Source organism: Pan troglodytes, chromosome 3, assembly GCF_028858775.2.
Source record: "Pan troglodytes isolate AG18354 chromosome 3, NHGRI_mPanTro3-v2.0_pri, whole genome shotgun sequence".
NCBI lineage: Eukaryota > Metazoa > Chordata > Mammalia > Primates > Hominidae > Pan > Pan troglodytes.
In genome coordinates, this window is record NC_072401.2 from 171,322,967 (window position 1) to 171,349,670 (window position 26,704).

Below are 26,704 nucleotides of genomic sequence, written 5' to 3' on the forward strand. Positions count from 1 at the left end.
TTATGGTGCAAGAGCTTAATCATTTTTAATGGTTGCATAATAATCAGATACACAAATGTATTTTCAGTTCCCAGAAATAAAACATCTGTTAATGTGTAGTGAATATGATGTTTTGAAAATTAGTGGTGAAAGGCTGGGCGCGGTGGCTCATGCCTATAATCCCAGCACTTTGGGAGGCCGAAGCGGGCAGACTGCTTGAGCCCAAGAGCTTGAGACCAGTCTGGGCAACATGGCAAGGCCTTGTCTCTACAAAAAATATAAAAATTAGCTGGGGCATGGTGGTGCACGGCTGTAGTCCCAGCTACTTGGGAGGCTGGGACGTGACCATTACTGGAGCCTGGGAAGTTAAGGCTGCAGTGAGCCATGATCATGCCTCTGGACTCCATCCAGCCTGGGTGACAGAGCGAGACCCTATCTAAGAGAAAAAAAAAAAATGAGTGGTGGAATTGTTGCTAAAGATAGTCTGAGTGCTGATAAAACAGTTGAGTTGGTTCTTTCTGTGACTAAGAATAATGAAGCTCTTTGTTTGATATTAACTGCTGGTAGAAAACATTAATAAAACAATCCAAGAAAGGTGTTTTAGGAAACACAGTATTCTCGTATGTAGATTTATAAGCACAGAAAAATTTCCAACAGTATAAAGTTGTGGTATAGCTCCAAGAAAAGTATTCTTAGTTAGAAGAATTTGGCTTTGCTACAGAGTTTCAAAGGTTATGTGTGCGCATATTGTCTTCAGTAGATGACAAGTTGATTTTAGTTTTATTGTTTTATCTGGCATTTTCCAATAACATTGGTAGTATTCTAATGAGTAAGACATTTGACTCTAAAGTCAAATTTGACAACATATATTCTTAAGCCAGTTTAGAAAGTATAGAATGGTGGTTACATTGTAAATCTTTGGCAGAGTTTTTCTAAGAAATTCTTAAATGAAGTTAACACAACACTGCTACCATTTAATGTCTGTCTGTTGGGAAAAGGTCAGAGCTCTTTTAAATGCTCTACTCTGAATTATTTTTAGAAATAAACAAATAATTCTAAAGTTCATCTGATATTTATTCTAAGCAGGGTCATGTTCTTAATACATTTGACACTTCACATTCTGTTGCCAACTACTTTGTAAACATTTCTACACCTGTGTCCCCAGACTGCTTCAGCCAGAGCAACTTAGTTAACCTATTATACTTATATGAGGGAGTAGGAGACTGCCCAAATTTGTGGGTTTATATAAGAGTAAGGTAATGCATTTAGGGAAGACAAACTCATACTAGGTTTATGAAATGCTGTAATTCAGATGTTACTAATGAACTAGGAAAGAAGTTGGTATTAATAATAAACTGGTGCCTTGATAAAATTAGCCTAAGATGCCAGTGGAAAGTCAATCAAGTACTGGATAGATATCATCAGAAAGGTCATTGGAAAGAAATCAGCTTAATTTTATAATATACAGAAACTGGTGGTTTATACCTCACTTACCACCTTAATTATTGTCATTGCACTGCAAAAAAAATTTTTCTTCTTAAAAAAATTTCAAAGAAAGTTAACTAAAATGATTACCTCTTCACTCTACCTTTCTCACCCTAATATCATGATGTGACAAATTAACTTTTCTTCTGTGCATGTAGAATATTACCTATGAACTGTCCTTGGGAGAATTGAGAAAATTTTCAAGCTTCATGTTTTGTGTTGTGGTCCTGGTGAAGAATTTCAGTTGAAAAGGGCTGGAGGAGTTACGTGCTAAGCCTGTAAAATCATAAGCTGAAGTAAATATAGTCGTTTCTTGGTATTTGTGAGAGTTTGGCTCCAGGAGCCCCTCAGGTACCAAAATGCATGGATTTTCAAGTCCCCTATATAAAATGACATAGTAATTGCATATCACCTACACACATCCTCTTATATGCTTTAAATTGTCTGTAGATTACTTATGATACCTGATAAAATGTAAATGTGTAAATAGTTGTGCTACTGTATTGCTCAGGGAATCATGACAAGAAGAAGAAGCCTGTTCATGTTCAGTACAGAACAACCATCCATTTGTTTCCCAAATATTTTCAAGCCATAGTTGGTTGAATCCACATATGTGGAAACCACAGATGTAGAATCCCTGGATACAGAAGATTGATTATACATAAAATAATAAGTCTATGGACCTATTTTACACAGTTCTGAAATACAGAGGAAATTCCTTGGAAAAAGCAGCACCTTAGAACACATTGAAGTCAGTTTAGATGCTTATGAAATTTGTTACCTACAACTGATTGAGACTGTAAATAAGATTAAACTAGAAGGGTTTAGGTAGGGAAAAAAAGAAGAAATCCACATTAGATATTAATAGAATTAGAGATACTTAGGATATGTTTTTAACTTAAAGACTTTTGAATTGTGACATAACACATCAGAAAATGCATAAAACGTAATTGTGTAGTTTAATTAGTTATTACAAAGCAAGCATCTTTGTAGCCCACTCAGGTTAAGAAAATAAAGCATAACCATATTCCAGAAGCCTCCTGCGTACGTTCCTAATCACAACCCTTCCTTTCCCTCTGAAGGTAAATACTATTTTCTCTTTGTCTATCACTTTCTTGCTTTACTTTGTGGTTTGCTCATCTAGGTATGCATCCTTAAGAATATAATTCATTCAAGCCAGAAATGGTGTGTTGAAAAAAGAAGTATATAATTTAGCATTGCCTGTTTTTGAAAGTTAAGTAAATGGAATCATATAGTGTATATGTCTTTGTTTCTTGGTTTCACACAATGTGGCTTTCAAGAATCAGGCATGTTGTTGCAGGTAGTAGCTGTGTGGTTGCTCTAAACTATTATATATCATTTTTTAAAAAATGAATTTACTACAGTTTACCTATTCATTTTACTTTTGATGGATCTTGAAGCTCCTAACAGGTTTTGGTGGTTACTAACAATGCTACTTTGAATATTATGCATGTACTTGTGTGGTACTTAGGTCCTTAGGTGCACAAATTTTATTTGTCCTAGATGTGAACTTGTTGGGTCATAGGTCATGTTTTCCACAGTAGTGTTTCAGTATACATTCAGACCAAGAATGTATGAGAGCTTCCATTGCTTCACGTTCACTAACCACTTGATATTGTCACACTTTTAATTTTGTCAGTGTGCTAGCTATGTATGGATTTTGATTGTGGTTTTAATTTGCATTTTCTTTGTAGTCAAAGAGATGTAGCATCTTTTCATGTCTATTTGGAAATCCTTTTCAGAGTACCAGTTTGGGTCATTTACTCATTTTTCTATTGGAGTGCCTATCTTACAGATTTGTAGAAGTTCTTTATTTTCTAGACACAAACTTTTTGTTGGATAAATGTGTTACAGCTATCTTCTATGGAGTGCATTTCACTCTTCTAATGGACAAATTATGAACAAATATTCTTAGTTGTAATGTGGTCCTATGTGTTAATCTTTTGCTTTATGGCCAAGGCTTTTTGTATCTTAATTTTAAAAAACGTCCCTACCCTGATGTTATGAAGACATTTTTCTATATTATTTTGTAAGAGCTTTGCTGTTTACATTTAGTTGTGTAGTCATCTGATTTGTATATGTGTGTGTGTGTGTATGTGTGAGTGTATTCATTTTTTTCTCATGTAGATAGTGTGTTAGTCTGTTTTGCATTGCTGTAAAGGAATACTTGAGGCCAGACAATTTATAAAGAAAAGAGGTTGGCCGGGTGTGGTGGCTCAAGCCTGTAATCCCTGCACTTTGGGAGGCCCATGTGGGTGGATCACCTGAGGTCAAGAATTAGAAACCAGCCTGGCCAATATGATAAAACCCTGTCTCTACTAAAAATACAAAAAATTAGTCAGGCGTGGTGGTGGGCGCCTGTAATCCCACCTACTCAGGAGGCTGAGGCAGGAGAATCACTTGAACCCGGAGGGTGGAGGTTGCAGTGAGCCTAGATCATGCCACCGCATTCCAGGCTGGGTGACAGAGTGAGACTCCATCTCAAAAAAAAAAAAAAAAAAAAGGAAAGAAAAGAGGTCGTGCAGGCTGTATAGGAAGCATAGTGCTGGCATTTGCTTCTGTCTGGTGAGGGCCTCAGGAAGCTTCCAATCATGATAGAAGCTGAAGTGGAAGCAGGCGTGTCACATGGTGAGAGAGGCAGCATGAGAGAGATGCCGGGCTCCTTTAAACAACCAGCTTTGTTGTGAACTAACAGAGCAAGAAGTCACTCATTATCATGGTGAGGGCACCAAGCCATTCATGAAGGGTCCACCTCCATGAAACAAACACCCACTAAGCCCACTTCTAACACTGGAAATCGCATTTCAACATGAGATTTGGAGGGGACAAAACAACCAAACCATATCAGATAGCCAGTTGTCCCAACATCAATTACTAGAAAACAATTTTTTACCCACTCTTGTACAGTGCCACCTCTGATATATATATGAAGGGCTCATTATATATAGGAGGGCCTATTTCTAGACTCCCCATTTTGTACTATTGGTTTTTCATCCTGATAATGGTTATGTGTCTTTTTCTTCTCTTTTTCCCAATTCTTCTTATCCGTCTCCTTTCCTTTCTCCTATTCCCTCCTCTCCTTCCCTCCTCTCCTTCCCTCCTCCTTTCCCTTCTTCCTCTCTCTTGTTCTCCTTTCTCTCCCCTTGCCCTCCCCCATCTTAATCTGTGTCACTGTAGATTTATCAATAGTTAGGTTTTCCAATGAATTGGTTTGCCTTTTTTGTTCTTTTCTATTATGTATTTCTTTTCTGTTTCATTAATTTCTGATCTTATTTCCTTCTACTTTCTTTGAGTTTATTTTGATGAGTTTTTTTTCTAATTTCTTGAACTGGATGGTTAGCTCTTCAGTTAACTTGCCTTTTCCTTTAAGTGCATTTAAAGCTATAAATTTTTTTTCAGATACTGTTTTATTTCTATGCCATATGCCTTTTTTATTATCACTATTTAAAAATCATTTTTAACGTTTATAATGAGTCTACTTTGGGCTATAGGTTATTTAGAAGTTCAGTTTATAATTTCCAACACATGAGGAATTTCTGGCTGTTTTTAATTATTTATAACATTATTGCATTGCGGTCCGGGAATATGCATTATGTAATTACAGTGTGTTGAAATTTTTTGCAACTTGCATTGTGGCCCAGAAAAAAAGTCAACTTTTGTAAATGTTCCATGTATGCTATAAGAATACATAATGTGAAGTTTTCGGTTATGGTGTTCTCTCCATGTCCATTAGGTAAAGTTTGTTAATCTATTAAAATACTCTGTTTCTTTACTGATTATTCTCCTTGCTTGTTTCTATTAAGTATTTAAAAAATTTTCACTGTATTTGCACATTTATCTACTGCTTCTTGTCATTCTGTCAATTTTTGCTTTATATACTTTGATCTTATGTTATTAGGTTATATCTTCCTGGTGAATTGAACCACTTTTATTTTTTAAATAACTCTATTTCTAATTATAGTTTTTTATCTTACAATCTACTTTGATATTAATATAACTCCCAATATTCTTTGGATTAGAGTTTGCATACTATACTGTTTTTATCCTCTTTACTTTCAGTCTTTCTGCATCTGTTTGTTTTGTTGAAACTCTTGAACTGTATAGTTGAACTTTCAAATCCAATTAGGTAGCATTTATTTTCTAATTGGAGCATTTAGTTTGGTTCCACTTAAGGTAAATAGTGGCATATTTGGATTTAAATATTTCTAAAATTTAGAACTCTTAAAATCTTTTTTTGCTTAGTCTTTATATTAGCTTATGTTCATGCCTGAATATTTGAGAAACTCCTTCAAAAGGAATTGTTTAGGCATTAAAACAGGTTTGCCGGTTTTGGTTCTGATTTTGAAAAATTGTTCATCGTGTGATGTTTTTTGTTTTTGTTTCTAAGATGGGGTCTTGCTCTATTGCCCAGGCCAAAGTGCAGTAGTGCAATCATGACTCATTGCAGCCTTGACCTCCAGGGCCCAAGTGATCCTCCTACTTCAGCCTCCTGCGTAGCTAGGACCGCAGGCATGTGCCACTATGTCCAGCTAATTTTTAAAAATTTTTTGTAGAGACGGGAATCTGGGAATCTCCCTATGTTACCCAGTCTGGTCTTGAACTCCTGGCTTCAAGTGATCCTCCTGCCTCAGCCTCCAGAGTGCAGGGATTATAGGCATGAGCCGCCATGCCTGGGCCAATTGTGTGATGTCTGTGAAAGCAAACTCTTCATATTTTTATTCCTGTGATATGTTATTTGGGTAACCGGATAGCTATATTGGAAACTAAAACTTCTTATGTTTATGAGGTATGAATATTATAAAACCATTTTGTTTTTTCCATTTATTTTCTGGCTTGTCAGTTTTAAGAATTTCCACCTCTTCTTTCTTTAGGGCTTCAATAACTTTACAACTAATTGTGTAGTTTATTGATTGTCCCCCAGAAAAGCTTTGCTGTATCTTTTTTTTTTTCTCTGATGCATTTTGATTCGGAGAATGACTGACAATGCAAGTTAAGGTTTAGTGCCATATAGTGTGTCCAAATGTAAACTTAAAGCAGCCTGTATTAGTCCCTTCTCATGATGCTATAAAGAAATACGTGAGACTGGGTAATTTATAAAGAAAAGAGATGTAATTGGCTCACAGTTCTGCACGCTGTACGCGAAGCATAGCGTCTTCTGGGGAGGCCTCAGGAAACTTACATTCATGGCGGAAGATGAAGGAGAAGCTAGCATGTCTTACATGGCCAGAGCAAGAGCAAGGAGGGCAGTGAGGGAGGTGCTACACACTTTTAAAGAACCAGATCTCATGAGTACTCTATAATGAGATAGCACCAAGTGGATGGTGCTAAACCTTTCATGTAGGCTCCACACCATGATCCAGTTACCTCCCTCCAGGCCCCGCCTCCAACATTGTGGATTACAATGCAACATGAGATTTGGGTGAGGATACAGATCCAAACCATATTACAACCATACTGATGGATTGTAAACTACAGTTTTTAACCTGCTTCTATTAATTAGAGGGGTAAAGGTTGTAATTTTTTATTAATGTTTATCTCATGTAAGTGATTTTATTTATAAGCATTCTTCTAAAAATCTTTTTGGCTTGGTGCAGTGGACAGTGTTGGGTGGGCCTGGACAACGTTGTAAGACCTATCTCTACAAAAAAAGAAATTAAAAAATTAGCCAGGCATGGTGGCACACACGTGTGTATTCCCTGCTATTGGGGAGGCTGAGGTGAGAGGATCGCTTGAGCTAGGAGGTCGAAGCTTCAGTGAGCTATGATCATGCCACTGTACTCCAGCCTGGACGTTGGAGTGAGACCCTGTCTCTAAAATAATAAATACAAATAAAAAATCTTTTCATTATGGAAGAAATTTTAAAACATGGAAACATATGGAGAAGAATATTGTGTACCTTTTCATCCTGGTCACTTACTTTAATTAATTATCAATTCATAGCCAATTTTGTTTCATTTCTACTCCCTCAATTATGTTGTAATCTGAAACATTGTGTCATTTATATAGGTAGGTAGATATACATGTATATTGTGTATTTCTAAAAGATTAAGATTCTTTTAAAGGTCATTATTTTAAAATATGAATAATTCCTTAAAATCAAATATCTTGTGTTTCCCATTTCCCCAATTGTTTCTTAAAAAATTGTATTGCTGTATCTTTTAAGTCTTTTTAAAAAAATTCTGTAGGTTTCCCTCTCTCCCTTTTTCCTTACTAAATTGTATTTGTTGAAGAAAACAGGTCATTTGTTTCCTAGTTTGGTTTTTTCCTGATTACATTTTTGAGCTATCATTTAACATGTTTCTCTCCTCCTGTATTTTCTATAAGTTGGTAGATTTAAAGGCAAAAAATTGTTTAAAATTTATTTTTATTGTTTTAAAATTTAAGTACTCAGATCATTACTGTTACAAGGGGCTTAAAGGTAGAACTCTTAAAATATTATTGTCATCTATTCTGCCTTCCTGGTTTGTAGATACAGAGACATCCCAGAGAGGTTGTGATTTATCCAGATTTCCACATCAAGTTGAGATTACAGTTGAGGGTGCGTTCGAAAGTAAAAATAACTTCTTTTGAATTTTGATGGCTTCATGTGTGCTACTTGTGATTTTGGTTCTTTAGAATTCATCCTGAGCATTTTTCCAGAGCTATGCCTAGGAATTCTTGAATTTGTCTTCTGCTCTCTCTCTATCTGGGCTCCACCCTGACTGTAATTCAGTTTGTTAATATGGTAATAAAAAGTCTCTATCAAAGTCCTCTTATGTGTCAAAGTCCTCTTTTGCCACACCTTCCAGTCTACCTTGTGCTTTTCTAAATTGTGATTGGACTTAACCTGTGTACTGATTCTTTTACTTTAAGAAAGTGGCAGTTGTGGACCCCATAAACACAAGAGATGTGTTTACTTCTGAAGTTTTAAAGATTTTTAGGTTTATTATTACAAAAGTAATATATTTGTTTAAACAGTGTGGAATTATATAAACACTGAATGTACTCCTCAACCTCTCTACCTTATGTCTCAGTGATAACAATTGCTAAGGGCTTGATGTGTTTTATTCTAAACTTAATTCTATACAAATATAATTATATAGATATATATTATATATACACACAATTGTTTATCTTTAAAAATAATTCAAATATGGCTACAAAACTTTTACAATATGAAGCATTGTCAGTATTTATTTTACCGGGAGGATTTCCCCCATCAGTGAGTGCTGACTGTCATTTTCATTCTTTATGATCAAGTTGTAGATCAGGAAAAACAAGTTAAGAGAGTGCCCACAAATACTGGGAAAACTTGTGGATAGATTTTCATTTTTTATGTAAAGACATATAAGAACATGAATGGTATAAAAACAAAATCCTTTATAAATGCCATACAATTATATATTTAGAAAAATTATATGTACATTGAGCTAATTTAGTACAGTTAGCCTTTGTCAAAGCTTTCCTTGTTTAAAAACCTATTGGCTCAGTGTGCAGGAAGGAGCATAGGAGAAAAAATTGCCAAGAATATTTGAAAAATACAGAAAATAAAGGAAAAAATCACCTACTATCCTATCAAAAATTTTAATAGCTAGAATCAGGATAAGATAGAATATTCCTGTGGCAGTAATTCTAGTCTATATTCCTTTCCTGGAACCCTGTCTCCCAAATTTCAGGTGAGATTTTTATAAGAAGCTCTGTTTATCTGAGATTTAAAATATAAAAACTTGACTTAACCTATACAGTTTTTTAAAAAGACCCCAAATAAGTAAAACTTAGTACTCCACAAATTGAAGAGAATTTCTCTCTTCTCTTTACTGCCCTCTGAGTTTTCTCTTTCCTTCTCTCACCTCCAATTTTCATGTAAACACTTTCAGTTCGAGTGGACCTTAGAGATTGTCTCATTCGATACTTTAGGAAAACAAATTTTATAGAACCCTTGAGTTCTGTGGAATTGCTTCTAATGAACAACACCTTTTGTTGTTGTTGTTGTTTAGTGACACTGTGTAACAGGCATTTCAGGAGGAGAATCTCCCAGTCTAGAGGAATCCTCTCAGAGGTAGCTATAAAATATTGAACTCTGATCTTCAATAAGCATTGTGCGGTTTTTGTTTTTTTTTTTAATGACAGTTTTAAACAAGAAAGTTGCTTTATTTCTGAACTTCATAAAAATTTCTATTAAAGAGACAATTTCTGAATTTTATAACAATTTCTAGAACAGTTGAGTACCTCACTTTGAGACACATTTTTGCTAAAAGTTAAAAACACAAAACCCTTATGAGATAAAATAGGAAGCTAGTAGAGATAGGAAAGTCCTCTGCTTAGTAAACCTCTTTTTTGCGTAGTTTAGACACACACAATAGTAAAGTTACTTAGTACGTTGATAGTTTTCTTTCTCCTCAAAAGCTACAATGTCTTACTAGCTAGTTCCTTCAAGAAAGGAAACAAGAAGCTGCTGGAAGAGATTGGTGAGTGGGATAAAACACTATTCAACTCTTCAGTTATTCGGTTTTTAAATCCTCAATGAAAGGCTGCTGTATTATAGAGTATTTTTTTATTTTTAATAGACTTAGAACCAAGTTTCTTGAGAAACCTTTGGCATATTGTAGTTTTTTTATGGCTATGACTCACATGACATTACTGTATAAAACTAGTACATTCTCTCGTAAAACCACACAAACTTACTAGAGTGCTGCTCTCATTTTTCTACATTAGAAATGAAAAAGGGCATTGTCTGCATTCAAAATTTCCTTTTTACATCTCTGTATTACTTTTTCCCCTTTATATTTATCTTAAAACCAAAAGAAATAATGTTTCTATTGTTTTACTGTAGTTACCACTGATGCTACCGAAGCTGTATTGTGAGTGTTTCAAAATTCTCAAACCAGTTTTGTGTGTTATACTTGGAGCTTAGTCATCGTCATACGTAGCAGGACCTGATTAAGAAGGCTGTGCCGCCTCTAAGCCTTGCTAGATTGTAGCCACTAGCAACCAGGCTGCAATAATTTCCCTTTGATGACATCATCCACTGTGGAAGAACCCAGTTGCTTCAGCGAGTCGAACTACAGTTCTAACCTCATCAAATATGGCATCTCCCTTGCTTGCTGCAGCAGGGATGGAAGAAATGTCACTTTCTTTTTAAGCTAGCAAGCTTTTCTTTTTCTTTTTCTTCTTCTTTTTAAAAATTCTAATCATGGATGCTTCTTCCGACCCTTATTTGCCTTATGACGGGGGAGGAGACAATATTCCCCTGAGGGAATTACATAAAAGAGGTAATACCATCCCCTTGCTGTGAATTCTCTGTTGGTATGTTTTGCATGCGGCTGGGCGGTCCTCTAGCTTAAACTGGTTCTCGTTTGTCCTTTAAATACTGCAGTACGTTGTTTAGTTGCCCTGGGTTGTTAGTAAGGGGAAAATGCAACCTTCTGAATGGTTATGTAGCCATCCCTGATTGTTTTCTCTGTGCAGATTAGTACTGCTTCAGATCACGTCGGGCTCCGACTCCATCTTCTGCATGAAAATCTTCTTTCTAACTCTGAAAATGAATTAATCTGCTTTTACAGCCAACTAAAGTCGTGTTGGTTGGCATCTAAAAAGTAATGTTTTTCTTCCTTCAGAAAATTTACATTTCCTTTAATTTACACAGAGAAATCAGGTGCCTATGTACCATTATATTTTAGCTGCTGCCAATTACCATGTAGATTTTACACCACAAAGTAAATTTATAGCAAAAGCTCTACCTACATTTTAGAACATTTTAAAATGACAGTAAAGATGAATAATTTCTATATTAATACTTTTTATTTAATATGTATTTCGGCTGAGTAACATACTACATTGTCTTCCACAGGTATCTTGTGAAATTTGATATGATAAAACACATTTGACTAAATGTCAGAAAAAATAATATTGGTTTGTGAAAAGCAGAAGAGCACCCAGCATGCCTGTAAATCTTTTGGCAGGCACTTCCTCAGTCTCCTTAAAATTAATTGCGTGTTAATTACTACCCTTTTTTTCATTTTTGCTAAATTGCTTATTCGAAAAACAGACTGGTTGACATTTGTTGTCCTAGAAAAAAATTGAACTTCAAGAAAAATCTCTTAGCTTATGTTACTTCATTTTTGAGCCACATTAGTTTGAATTACTGCATGATATTATAAACTCACATTATGATTTAACCCAAATTTTATTTGTAAGTATATAAGGAATTAATAATGTTTTTCTAATATAATTAGCCTGCTTTATTTAAAATATACTTTGTGTTCTGATAACACTTTTTTTTTTAGTATTAAGTTCCACTATAATTTAAACATCATAATGTATTCAACAAATGTCTGTTGGTTGCGTTGTGTCTGCTACACACTATTTTAGGGTCTGAACAGTTGTAGCATTATTTATCTTGTAGTATTCTGTAGTTAGTAAAAACTTGCTTTTTACATTTTGAGAAAAGCTGTGTAAGGATCATGTTACATACATTGTGCTTTCTCTTACAGAGTTACCTTCTTAATAAAATTTTGATATATGTGTATATGTATATGTTAGAACATTTGGAAGAAATATCTAAAAGCATAAAGAAGAAAATAATTTCTTGTAATCACACCACCCAGAGCTTTTTAAATTTTTTTTCTTAATGTTACGATCATAAATTCTTCTATTTCCTATGTTCTGATTATCAGTTTTCTGGTAAGGAGTTCTTTAAACAGGAAGCAAGGTGAATGAATAGTGACTGTTCAAATGTCACATTATTTGCTAATCAGTAATTAAACTGTAAAACAAGACAGACTGTATTTTCCTCATGCTATTACAACATTTGGTTGTTAATGATGATAAATCAGAATACCTGGGCTTCAGAAATTTAAATTCCTTTTGTGAATCTTAACAGTCTTTGACAGAACTTACTTATGGACTGTCTTAGTGTAAAATATGCAAATAATAAGAAATAAGTCAAAACTTATGTGAGAGTAGGCATGGTTACTGATATTACCTAAACATAAGCTTTTTATTTCTATTATACTTTCATAAATAATCCTTTAAGAATCTTGCTTAGGATCTAAATCAGTCCCACTCTTGGCAGCTCAAATAGGTTCTTTATCCCTTGATGAGACTTATTCTATTAATATAAGTCATTGTTATTTGAAAGTAACATTGTGTATGTGTAGTAGAGATAAGTCAGTTATTAGGCTTGCGTGACTGTACTATATTACCTCAAACATACTGTAGTATCCTAGTGTCTATGCATAAGATGTTATTTGTTGTCCGTAATTTATGACCTGTTGTAGCCATGGGTCAACACAATGGAATTGATGGAGACAGGCAGCTAACAAATAGAAAAAACTGAGTCAGCCTCCCTGTGAGGAAGAACAAAACTATAATGATTAAAATTGATCTTCAGCCTGATAGTGAAGAGGCAGATAAAGTATAAAATTGTGAAGGATATCAGTAAAGTAAACATGGATCTGTTTAGTAAATCCCTGAGTGCTATAGCCAAGGATTACCTTTGTTGAGTAAATTGAATTTAATACTACTTTTCAAGGTGAGATGGTAAATGGTGAAGCTTCCTATTTAAGTAAATAATGTCAAGTCTGGAAGTATAAGTAGATTCAAATTAGAATTAGTTTGATATACTATTGATAGATTAGAAAATAAGATGACATTTCAGAAATAGCCATCTTTAGGGGTAGATTTCCTATGTAGAAACAATCAAGCTCTCTCAAAATGTCTCTTCCTTTTTTATCAGGAAAAAAGACTGGGCTTATCTGGACTGTTAGTTTTACACTTTTTCTTCTTAATTTGTTCAAGATGTTTAAGTAGTTTTAGAGGTCAAATTTCTTTCTTCTACCAACCCTTTATAATGGATTTGATCTTTTGGGCCTGAGCCTCCATTTACTCCATGAGGGGCCTTTACCAATTATTTAAATATTTAATTGTTTCATTCAGAGTGAGCATATGTGTGTGTGTGTGTGTGTGTGTGTATATATATGTGTGTGTGTGTATATGTGTATATATATACATATACACACACATATGGCACTCCTAGGTGCTGTGGAGAATTATAAAAATAGTAATATTAATAATAGTTAATATTTATTAGAATTTCCTGTTAGCTGGATACTGTCCTAAGTGGGTTTTTGTTGTTGTTGTTGTTGTTTTCTTAAGAGAGAGGTATCACTCTTTCACCCAGGCTGGAGTGCAGTGGAGTGATTATAGCAAATGCAGCCTTGAACTACTGGGCTTAGATCCTCCGTCTCACCCTCCTTGGTACCTGGGACTGCAGGCTTGCAACACCTTGCCTGGCTAATTTAAAAAACAAAAATTTTTTTTTTTTTAGGGAGAGTCTCACTATGTTGTCCAGGCTGGTCTCCAACTCCTGGGCTCAAGCAACCCTCCTTCCTTGGCCTCCCAAGTAGCTGAGATTACAGGTGCGAGCCACTGTGCCTGGCTTGTTCTAAGTGCTTTATGTGTATGAAATTATTTAAATCCTCATCACAAGTTTATGAAGTAGGTACTGTCATAATCCCCATTTTCTAGTTGACAAGACTGAGGTAAGGAATTGTTAAGGAAAAGTCAGAATTCCATCCAGATATTTGGCTCATACTTTAATCATGAGGCTAAACTGCTTCTCACTACACGTATCTTCATAGTAACTTGTGTTTTAAGTCTGGTAGAAGCATAAGAAGTTTAAACACAGACAAAATCCTGTGGAAGTTAGTAAATTTCTAGTGAATGATAGAAATGATAGAAATCTCTTCTTCCCCCAAAGTCCCAAATTGGGACTTTGCGGGAAGAACAGATTAGTCTCCTTTTGACAAGTGTTATCAAAGTAGACTGTTCTCACATACACAAGGGGACTCAATAGGGCATTGCTGGTGGATATAATAAAATGAGTAAATGCGATGACAGGAGGAAATGCCTAGTGTGTTGCTCTTGGATTAGTTTTGGTATAACAAAGGCAGTTTTGTTGTGAGTCAGTAGAGAGGGTAGTGTAGAAAGGTGGAAGTTGGAAGAGTGGCAGATCCTGGAGGACTAATGATGGGCTTAAACCACAAAAAGTGTAGCTTTGCCATTGAAATAAAAGTCTGGGGTCTTATTTTTTCAAGTTTCTCCCTGAAATTATTTCTTGACATTCATTAGCTCAGCAGTGTATCTAAATAAAGCTTTTTTGGGTTTCTATTATAATAGAGGTTTGTTCCTTTTTCTTCCCTCTGAAAAGTATCATTTTTTGCACATTATTTGAAAATCCAGGTGTTATATGATATTCTTATTGCCAGAGGGACATTCTGCAGGCTCTTTGTAAAATGATTTTAGGATTCAGATACTTATTATATTTTTATTGGCCCTAATATTTTATCCAACTAGAAAATTAAACCTCTTCTTAAAAATTAATCCATCTAAGTGTCTGTAAATTAAAGGAACAACTAAAGATTCTTTATTTGGTGTCAGAAACTCCTTGTTTCTACAACAGTAGTATAAAACAAAGCCTGTTTTTAAATGTACTTTTCCCACAGTATCTGAATTTCAAATCTTCAATAAAATCTGGTTCATATTACTACCTCTAGCTTGATTTTCTAAAAATAGCTGACACTTTAGTATGGTTAATTTTATGCCATCTCATGGCTTGTCAGAAATGCTTTGTATCAAGATTTCAAAGTGTGAACGGATTTCCTGCCGCATTGATTAAGTTTGTAATTTTGGCTATTTTCCCAGCATCGAGGTTTCTGCTTTGTGTTTATGCAGGAGACTGGTAGCTTAAATTGTACTTTAAGGTTTTGTTTCTTGTTTTTAAGTTAACATACGTTTAATTTCTAGTTTCTTTGTAGCCCTTTGCAACTTTAATTAGGTCATAAAATGGATTTACTCTAGTTTCTCTAACAAATGTTATAAATTTATGAAATATGAAATTTAGCAAATTTTATAAATCTTTTTATTCATGTATTGTACAGCTCATCATATATGCAGACATAATAATTGAATGTGGAACTTGTTTCCAATTACACAGATGTCTTAATATCCACCTTATCATCTCTAACTAAGGATGTGGTTTTTTACTTTGAGGTGGCAACAGAACAGAAAAGAAAACAGTGAATTGAGTAATGGGCTTAGTATTGCTGCTGCCTGGTTGTGTATCTTTGGTAAACTTCTTTGGGATTTGGCATTAACTTGCAAGTCTTTGCAGTTTAGACAGTTAAATATGACTGAATGGCCGAACAAATTTTAATAGCATATGCTTCTTTTTTGCTATTTATTTACCCAGTAGACATTTAATTGACCACCTGCTAAATGTGAGGCACTATTCTTGCCATTACCTTTTTAATCTTTGATTTGGAGTCTGCTAACAGTCTGGAACTTCCACTATCAACTTAGAACGTTTACTTTCCCCTCCCTTACCAGGATGGCCATTTCTTATCAGTAGAGTCACAGAGAGAGAAAAAAAAAAAACCATCTGGGGCTAGACTTCCTGCTCTTAACATACAGAAGCAAATAGGTTGTGAAGGAATACATAGTATTTTGGATTTCTGCCTCTTCCTTCCATAATTTTTTTAAAAAGGTTCATATGTTTTATGTGTGTCTTATGTAACAGTAATCTGCATTATGAACTTAAATGACAAGGATCACCATTTCACATCTTTGGAGATTGATCACAGAGCTAATAAGTAACTCTTATTAAATAACTATATGCATCATTTTTCATGTAAAACTATTATTTGGATAAACCCCTTTGAGAAAAGGCTTAGGCTCCTGCCAGTGTCACTGTGATATTTACTAATAAGCTCAGTTTAAGACGCAGCAATTAAGGTTGTGTTTTGTTTTTTTTTTTTAAGTTCAGTTCAGCAAATATATGTGGAAAGCTTGTGGGTAAAATTATATTTGTATTTATGGGAAAGCAGACAATTTTATTAATGCCTATATTTTTCTAGTTCAGTGTTTGTCAGACTTCAAGTTTTAACATGTTGATCATGAAACCAGTTGAATTGTGACCAGTATTTTAAAAGGAAAGATTAAAAAAACAAAATAAAATATCAGTATATACCAACTAGTAAGAGTAAGCATTGTTTACTAAACTTTGGTTTTATTTAAGTACATATCTATATACTATGTCAGTGAGAAACATTTCTCCGCTTCGTGTTTGAAAAACATTTTAAAAGCTAAGAAAAAGTTTGAAAACCTGTTTGTAAGTACACCTGGGGTAAAGGTACACCCTGTGGCATAAGATGTCGGGAACAACTGAGGGTAAGAATGGGGATGCACTACTATCATAAACTTCTGCTAAAGCATAAGGATGTGAGTGCTGGGAGCAAAGCAGTGCTGTATTGCAGCATTTTAAATAATATGGGAAAAAGTGGACTGCAACCAAAGGCAAAGAGGGATGGTGATGGTGAAGGGTAAGATTGTATTTATTGTCCAAAGGCTAAGTGCATATACATATGTGTTTGGGAGAAGGCATCACGTAATAGTTCTTAACCTACTCTGAGAGAAGGTTGTCCACATTTCTTAAAGTATACATGTAAACCAACAATGAAATTATTTTAGTGACTTGAGAATCAAAGTGCTAGAGTTTGAATCCCTGTTCTACTACTTGCTAGCAGTGTGACCTTGGGCCTGTTTAACTCTTGACACCTTGTTTTCCAAATTTATAAAGTAGAGATAATAATATCTGTCACATTGTGTTGTTGTGAGGATTATATGAACTAATATATGTAATGTCCTGAGAACAATGTCTGGCACACATTAAGTTAATTAAAATTAGCTGTTCTTACTGTTATTATTAGACACGAGCTAGATAACAGTGGCCTCTACATGGGAAAGATTATTTTAATTCTGATGTAGTTCAGTTTATCTATTTTTTTTATTTTTGTCCCTTGTGCATTGATGTCATATCTAAAAAACCTGCCTAACTCAAGATCACAAAAATTTACTGCTGTATTTTATAGTTTTAGCTCTTTAGATCTAGGATCCATTTTTAGTTAATTTTTATATATGGTGTGAGGTAGGGGTACAGTTTTATTCTTTTGCATGTGAATAGCCAGTTGTCCCAGCATCATTTATTCAAAACACTATTCTTTCCTCACTAGAAAAAATATTTCTTTAAAGAATAATGAATACTTTTTTTTCTTTTTAACCACTGTTACTCACTTGGAAAAAGAATAATGAATAATTTTAAGTAATTTTCCTACAGGTAAATTAAGTCTTTATGTTTAGATTACACATATTAGGAAATAATGGATTTGTATTCCATAGGTTTGCTTGATCTTTATAAAGTTCCCTGTCTCTGGAAAAAATAAAATAAGGCAAAACAATCTTCTTAGTAGAGTTATTTTTACAAGAAAGTTGCAAGCCAGTTTTAGTTCATCAATTGGATAATTTTTCCTGCTTGCTGGAGGTATTTCAGTATTGGTAATACCTGAACTATGAGATGCATGAATGATGCATTTTAGGAATTTGTTTCTGTGTCCATACCAGGCATAATGAATTAAGTTATCTGTTAAAAATACAGGATTTTTGCTCAATATACAGTTGTAGAAGAACTCATTGTCAAAATTTTTAAGACTTTTTTTCTTTTTTTTTTTTTTGAGATGGATCTTGCTCTGTCACTCAGGTTGGAGTGCAGTGGCACAATCTCCGCTCACTGCAACCTCCACCTCCAGGGTTCAAGTGATTCTGCTGCCTCAGCTTGCCGAGTAGCTGGGACTACAGGCGTATGCCACTATGCCCGCCTGATTTTTTTTAGTAGAGATGGGGTTTCACCATATTGGCCAGGCTGCTCTTGAACTCCTGACCTCGTGATCCACCCGCCTCAGCCTCCCAAAGTTCTGAGATTACAGGCGTGAGCCACCACGCCTGGCCAGACTTTTTTTTTTTTTTTTTTTTTTTGCTGTCTTTATCATATTGTTAGTCTTCTGGTTAAGCGATATTATAACTTAGTCATATGAGTAATATAATGCAACATGCTGAATTGTGTGTGTGGGAGGGGGTTGTTTTTTGTTTGTTATTTATTTTTTAAATAGAGATGAGATCTCACTGTGTTTCCCAGGCTCCCTTGAACTCCTGGACTCAAACGATATAGCCTCCTGCCACAGCGTCCTGATTAGCTGGGACTACAGGTGTGCACCACTACACGTGGCTTTCCTGATGAAATTTTAAATACCCAAATATTTGAGCAGAAATAATAGCTTGTGTTTATTGTTTTTCTACTATCTGTCAAGTATAGTATTAAATGTTTTACATAATTTGTCTCCAGTCCACATACAATACTCTAGTAGAAGTGGGTAACAAAACCAAGGTACTCAAAGAGGTTAATAAGTAACTTGTGCTGGATCACAGAACTAACGGGAGGCAGGGCTGGAATTTGACTCTAGGTCTTTCTGACCTCAAAGTGCAGTAAAGTCATGGAATTTCTCTTCTAGGCTACCTGGAAGAAAAGTGATCTTTTTTCCAGACTTTTTTGTTACTGTTTTTCAGCCAGGAGATAGTAGAGTTAGGTAGTAGAATAGTAGTCACTGGCATCCGGTAGTCAGCCCTCCAAAAAAGTTTTTGATTTTTTTTTTTTTTTTTTTTTGTCTTAAACTTGGAAGCTACTAACTTTCAGGTCATACTTTCTTATCATCCAAGAGCTGGATATTTAGGTAGCAGAAACTATGGAATTATCCTAAGTCCTCTTGAAGGTTCAGCTGTTAAAATTAATTGGTTCTGATTAACACTGTGCTCAAGATTTACATTTCTAGGAGCCACAGTTTGATTGGTCTAACTTGGATCTGTGTGTTTTCTTTAGCTGGGGAGGAGAAGGTACCTTGATTGATACCTTCACCAGGACTGCATGCAGTGAGGGACAGAAGTTTCCTTAAAATAATTGGGTTCTGTTATAGGAAGAAGGGGAAGGAGATACCAAGTGGGCAAAACAATCAGGTTCTATTACATAAATAATAACCCTAATGTGAGGATAATAAATGGATAATATGATTATTTTAAGTTTGGAAATATACCTGGTTATTAGTATTGAATATCTGGTAGTGGGGTTGGAGAAAAAGTCGAGAATAAAAAAAGACTTAAAATCGTAAAAATTAACTGGAAAAGAGGATGGCTGAGCAGATACATATATGTTAGATAATGTTCATAATGGCAAACCAACCTGAAGATTTGTTTAAATTGTAGTATGTAGCCAGGTGTGGTGGTGCTTGCCTGCAGTCCCAACTACTTGGGAGGCTGAGGCAGGATGATTGCTTGAGCCTAGGTTTGAGGCTACAGTGAGCTATGTTTCCACCACTGCTTTCCAGCCTAGGTGGCAGAGCAAGACCCCATCTCTAAAAACATAAAGTAAAATGAATAAATTATAATATGTTATGACAAATATAGTTATCTGAAGTCACAGAAAATGTGCGTGTGCATTTAATGATGTGAAATAATTTTTAGGAAGTATGAATGAAAAAAATCAACTTTTAAGTGTGGCTAGTATGATCTTACCTGTATCTCACTTATAGAAAATATAAAAGGCTGAAGCCAGTCACCAGTTTAATAGTTCTAACCTCTTGTTTACTTGATTCCCTTTTTTCTCCTCCCCAGCAATCCTCATATAGTTAGGTAAAGTTGGTTCTTCATCAGGCTTATTGCAGAAACCCCTAAGCCTTTTTACTTAAAGCTTTTTGAAACCCAGAGACCCATCTTTTGAATTCAAAAGTTTTGACTGTTAAGAATTAGTCTTTTTGTATGTTTGTTGGCCGCATAAATGTCTCCTTTTTATGAACAGAGAAGTGTCTGTTAATATACTTTGCCCGCTTTTTGATGGGGTTGTTTTTTTCTTGTACATTTGTTTAAGTTCCTTGTAGATTCTGGATATTAGACCTATGTCAGATGGATAGATTGCAAAAATTTTCTCCCATTCTGTAGGTTGCTTGTTCATTCTGATGATAGTTTCTTTTACTGTGCAGAAGCTCTTTAGTTTAATTAGATCCTATTTGTCAATTTTGGCTTTTGTCGCCATTGCTTTTGGTGTTTCAGTCATGAAGTCTTTGCCAGTGCCTATGTCCTGAATGGTATTGCCTAGGTTTTCATGGTTTTGGGTTTTACATTTAAGCCTCAAATCGATCTTGAGTTAATTTTTGTATAAGGTGTAAGGAAGGGGTCCAGTTCCAGTTTTCTGCATATGGATAGCCAGTTTTCCCAGCACCATTTATTAATATTAAATAGGGAATCCTTTCCCCATTACTTGTTTTTGTCTAGTTTGCTGAAGATCAGATGATTGTAGATGTGTGGTGTTATTTCTGAGGTCTTTGTTCTGTTCCGTTGGTCTGTATATGTGTTTTGGTATCAGTACTATGCTGTTTTGGTTACTGAGCCTTGTAGTATAGTTTGAAGTCAGGTAGTATGATGCCTCCAGCTTTGTTATTTTTGCTTAGGATTGTCTTGGCCATACGGGCTCTTTTTTGGTTCCATATGAAATTTAAAGTAGGTTTTTCTAATTTTGCGAGGAAAGTCAATGGTAGCTTGATGGGAATAGCATTGAATCTATAAATTACTTTGGGCAGTATGGCCATTTTCATGATATTGATTCTTCCTATCCATGAGCATGGAATGTTTTTCCATTTGTTTGTGTCGTTTCTTATTTCCTTGGGCAGTGGTTTGTAGTTCTCCTTGAACAGGTCCTTCACGTTCCTTTTAAGTTGTACTCATCATCACTGATCATTAGAGAAATGAAAATCAAAACCACAATGAGATGTCATCTCATGCCAGTCAAATGGTGATTATTACAAAAAGTCAAAAAAGAATAGATGTGGGTAAGGCTGTGGAGAAATAGGAATGCTTTTACACTGTTGGTGGGAGTGTAAATTAGTTCAACCATTGTGGAAGACAGTGTGGCAATTCCTCAAGGATCTAGAACCAGAAATACCATTTGACCCAGCAGTCCCATTACTGGGTGTATACCCAAAGGATTATAAATCATTCTGCTATAAAGACACATGCACACGTATGTTTATTATAGCACTATTTACAATAGCAAAGACTTGAAACCAACCCAAATACCCATCAATGGTAGACTGGATAAAGAAAATGTGGCACATATATACCATGGAATACTATGCAGCCATAGAAAAGAATGAGATCATGTCCTTTGCAGGGACATGGATGAAGCTGGAAGCCATCATTCTCAGCAAACTAACACAGAAATAGAAAGCCAAACACTGCATGTTCTCACTTATAAGTGGGAGTTGAACAATGAGAGCACATGGACACAGGGAGGGGAACATCACACACCAAGGCCTGTCGGAGGGTGGGGGACAAGGGGAGGGAGAGCATTAGGACAAATACATAATGCATTTGGGGTTTAAAACCTAGACGATGGGTTGGTAAGTGCAGCAAACCACCATGGCACATGTGCACCTATGTAACAAACCTGCACATTCTGGACATGTATCCCAGAACTTAAATTTTTAAAAAAAGAATTTTTCTCCTCTGTGGGTTTCAGAAGCCTACATTTGAAACTGGGATACCGTAATATCGAATCGTGTTCTGCATGCTCTGCTGTGTATTTCTTTTCCTATGGCAATGGATGTCTCTGACTGAATTGGTGTGGGGAAGGTGTGTGGAGAGGTCAAGAAAATAGCATGGACTAAGGAACTTGCTTAGTCTTTCCTGGAGGTATTCCACTACAGCTCTACTACTGTCTTCACAGGTAAGTGAGAACTGCATATGCTTTGAGAAATGGCTGATCCAAGGCAAATCCTGTCATTTTAGGTTAATAAAATCTAACTGTGGGCACAGTGGCTCACGCCTGTAATCTCGACACTTTGGGAGGCCGAGGCGGGCAGATCACGAGGTCAGGAGATTGAGACCATCCTGGCTAACACCGTGAAACCCCGTCTCTACTAAAAATTAAAAAAATTAGCCGGGCGTGGTGGTGGGCGCCTATAGTCCCAGCTACTCGGGAGGCTGAGGCAGGAGAATGGCCTGAACCCGGGAGGCAGAGCTTGCAGTGAGCCGAGATCTCACCACTGCACTCCAGCCTGGGTGACAGAGCAAGTCTCCATCTCAAAATAAATGATTGATAGATAGATAGATAGATAGATAGATAGATAGATAGATAGATAAAATGAGGATCTGGGACTACAGTCGTGCACCACCACACCCAGATAATTTTTGTATTTTTAATGAAGTCGGGGTTTCACCATGTTAGCCAGTTTAGTCTCAAACCCCTGGTCTCAAGTGAGCTGCCTGCCTCATCCTCCCGAAGTGCTGGGATTACAGGTGTGAGTCACCACGCCCAGCCTTTGATATATTATTATAGGAAAAAAGAGGAGATGTACTTTATGTAGAAGAGAACTTTAATTTATGCTGTGACGGTACCTAAAAGATACATCCTTTATTCATGTGTAAGATGAAATTGAGAGGTAAAATTGGATATACTGTTGCTTTTAAAAAATTTTAACGTATATGTAATTTTTTGTACTTATCTCATTTTAGCCTATATAAGTTATATATATATTTTTTGTTTGTTTGTTTGTTTTGTTTGAGACAGAGTCTTGCTCTGTCACCCAGGCTAGAGTGCAGTGGTGCAATCTCGGCTCACTGCAACCTTCGCCTCCTGGATTCAAGCGATTCTCCTGCCTCAGCCTCCTGAATAGCTGGGATTACAGGCGCCTGCCACCGCGCCCAGCTAATTTTTTTATTTTTGGTAGAGACAGGGTTTCACCATCTTGGCTAAGCTGGTCTTGAACTCCTGACCTTGTGATCCACGCGCCTTAGCCTCCCAAAGTGCTAGGATTACAAGCGGGAGCCACCGCGCCCGGCTGTAAGTTATATCTTACACAAATCTAGGTTTCATTCAGAGAATTATATGCAAAGAAACAGTGCAATAGGATTATTTTAAAACCATTGTTATTGTCGGAAAACATAATACCTTTAAAATTCCTTTTCACATTAGAAATATAGTGTCTTCTCCCCAGTTTAGGATAGAAATTTTCCTTTTCTTCTCCTTCTTTATACTATTCAGATTTGCATGTTTGGCAGAACAAATTATAAGAGAAAATATTTGAAATGTCACATACTAAAGTAAATGTTTGAATGTTTGAAAATTTTCTGGTTTTCAGAGATTTTGAATTGCTGAATCGTTGTGTAAATTAAGATGTTGAGTAGTTTCCACAGAGTAATTATTTGAAAGTCACTGAAAGCAAGACACATGCCTAATGTAAATGTTTATTGCACTACTGTACCTTTTTCTACCTCATAAAAATGAGAATAGCAGTCTGTACTTTTCCACTTCGTCATTCGTAAGTCCATTGCAGAAATGTATATTTTGTTTGCTTATTATCTTCATGCTGTAAATAGCTTGAAAATTCTTTAAGTGGGGCTAGCGATGTATTATGGATACATGTTAAGTGGTATAGAAATTTCGCTTTTTTTTTTTGCATAAAGAGTAACAAGACCAGTAGTCCATATTTCTTCAGCTCTACCCAGAGAAGGGCAACGTAGGAGGGAAAATGAAGTTTGCAAAATATTTCATAGTAGGCTTTTTCTTAAAGTAACTTCAGACTTACAGAAGTTTAAAAATAGTACAAAGAATCCCATATACCTGTCACCCCAATTCCTGAAATATTAATATTTTACCACATTTGTTCATTATGTCTGTATTCTCCAAGTACGATATATGCCATTATATGTAATATGTAGCATTTTATATAGACATAGGGCATGTATGCACTATATATTTTTTTCTGAGCCACATAAAGAGTAAAACGCAGACATGACGTGCTTTTACTCCTAAATACTTCAGTGTGTGTATTCCCTCAAGAAAGGGCATTTTCTTCTGTATAGCTACCGTACACTTCTACACTTTTCAAAATCAGAACATTTACACTGATACCATACTATGACATGATCTGCAGACCATTTTCCAATATGCCAGTTGTCCCACTGTGTCCTTTAGTACAAAAGAAAAAAGTTTTTTTTCCTGGTCTAGGAGCTAATCCTGGAGCACATGTTACATCTTGTTGTTTTAATCTAGAACAGTTCCTCAGTTCTTTATCTTTTATAACCTTGACATTTTTGGAGAGTACAATCCATATATTTTGCAGAATTTCCCTTAGTTTGGGTGTGTCTGGTTTTTCCTTATAAGATTCATTTTATGCATTTCTGGCCAGAATACCACAGAAGTACTGTATATATTACCAGAAAGCCATAAGTGGCATTTGCATTTTCTAAATGATCAATTTTAATATTATATGGAAAGCAGAGTCAGAGATTCTCACATATGTCAAGATATTATAAGTATTCCTGTTATATTTATTCTCCAATTGCTTTTTCTCAAGAAAATGTGTGGCCTTTCAGCTAGCTTTTCAAAGTGGAAGTTCCTACATAACTTAGGATGGGAGGGTGGGGAAGAGCTTTATTAAAGCTTTAAGATTGAGCTTTTGAGTATGTGTTGTATGTAAATGAACGTGGGCATTGATGCAGGGATTGGGCCTTTAAACCTTTGGCCCAGAATGGTATCAATTATTATTATTCTTATTTTTTGGAGTACTTCTGCTAAAACACTGAAATCAGTGTGCCACTCTCCTTTTAGAAGTTTTACACCTTTCCAAGGTACACTTTTTTTTTTTTTGGAGACGAGTTTTGCTCTGTCACCCAGGCTGGAGTGCATTGGCGCAATCACAGCCCACTTCAGCTTCTATTTCCCAGACTCCAGCAGTCCTTCCACTTCAGCCTCCCGAGTAGCTGGGATTACAGGTGCACACCACCATGCCCAGCTAGTTTTTGTAGAGATGGGGTTTTGCCATGTTGCCCAGGCTGGTCTCCAACTCCTGAGCTCAATCTATCCATCCTCCTCAGCCTGCCAAAGTACTGGGATTACAGGCGTGGGCCACCACTCCCGGCTTCCAAGGCAGGCATTTAAATGTAATAAATAGGGAGATAAGCAAGAACCCTGTTGGACCTGGTAGAAGCAAACATTTATTAGTACTATTACGTTGTTTAAAATATTAGCACCTTCTATATTCATGTCCTCTCAGAATTATCAAAAAACCTACTCTATAGTTTATTTGGCTTATATCTCAGCAGTAATAAAATTAGTTAATAGTATTGGCATCGTGGTTCTTTGTGCATTCCTCCCTTATCCCAACCCAAGTTGATTTCACATGATCTCTTGATCTAGTCTAAGAATGTTTATAGTGATTACGAGAAGTTCAGATTCTGGCTTTAACATATATAATTGTTTTTTAATCTGTAAACCAAAGAGAATGAGTTTGTTTAAACCAGAAAGATGGCAAGAGTAGTCTGGGAATTTTGCTCCATTCCTTAAAAGCCCTATAATAAAATAAACATATCTTGTGTTTAATTTTTACAATTTTTTTAAACATTAGTATAGAGTGCCACTTCTTATATTCTATATCAAATAATGAGCTACATTTTCAATAATAACCTCTCAGTAATTTTTGGCATTAAAATCTGCATTACAAAATAATTTGAGGATATAATTTATAATCACTTATGCTAAAATCACCTATTTGAAATTATGTATGAGGTTTTCAAAGTTTATAGTGCTTTGGAAAAAATTTAAATGTTTCTTTGTTTATGTATCTTTATTATAAGCTGTAGCATATATCATGTAGTTGTCAAGGATGCTGATAGATACTTAATATTTAAAGGAGACTTGTCTAAAGTTAGCTGTCGAGGACTAGAATCTGGGCCTTTTGGTAACAGTTCATTGCTCTGTTTACTTAAATGATTATTGGATTCGTTAGAATTTCTCTATTTTCATAGCTGTCTCTATGGTTCTATGAAAATACTGTGTGTGTGCTTATACATATATGTATATCTGTAAGTACAAAGTAGAAAATGAAAGTTCATTTTCTGCTTTTGACAATTGTAATCCCCAGAGATAACCGTTATTAATATGTTGTCTCATGTTTGGTCATACTGTTTTCTCTGTATTCTGTGTATTACTGTATAAATTTTACACAGTAATTTGCATATGAAAAATGCTGATCTACACCTGGCCCTTTTTTAAAAACTGCAATTTATTATGGCCAATTTTTTATACCAGTATATATTAATCAACCTTATTCTTTTTAACTGCTGCATTATATATAAATTACATAATTTCATTCATTACCAATAGATGAGACATTTCCATTGGTTTGAACTTTTCAGTATTACAGATAATGGTTCAATTAAATATTTAAGCTTTTGTGCACTTGTAGAATTAATTCCTAGACGTAGAACCCTTATATTTTGATAGGTATTTCCAAATTTCTTC

The 26,704-nt window shown here is 35.4% G+C and overlaps 1 protein-coding gene across 10 annotated transcripts in view; it reads left to right on the forward strand.

Moving 5' to 3' along the window:
• CLCN3 (chloride voltage-gated channel 3) overlaps positions 1-26,704 on the forward strand; it is a 102,726-nt gene that overhangs the window by 29,480 nt on the left and 46,542 nt on the right. For 3 of the 10 annotated variants that reach the window (XM_063809201.1, XM_063809202.1, XM_063809206.1), the window contains one exon: positions 21,920-22,126. The exons of 4 other annotated variants lie outside the window; for them this stretch is intronic. Coding sequence is in view for 2 of the 6 variants with exons in the window: in XM_003950467.6 (XP_003950516.1) it covers positions 10,658-10,736 (79 nt within the window). In the remaining 4 variants the exon portion in view is untranslated. Of the gene's footprint in view, positions 1-10,380; positions 10,737-21,919; positions 22,127-26,704 lie in introns of those variants that run through there. 3 more of the 10 variants (XM_063809203.1, XM_003950467.6, XM_009448567.5) reach the window with 3 other exon arrangements.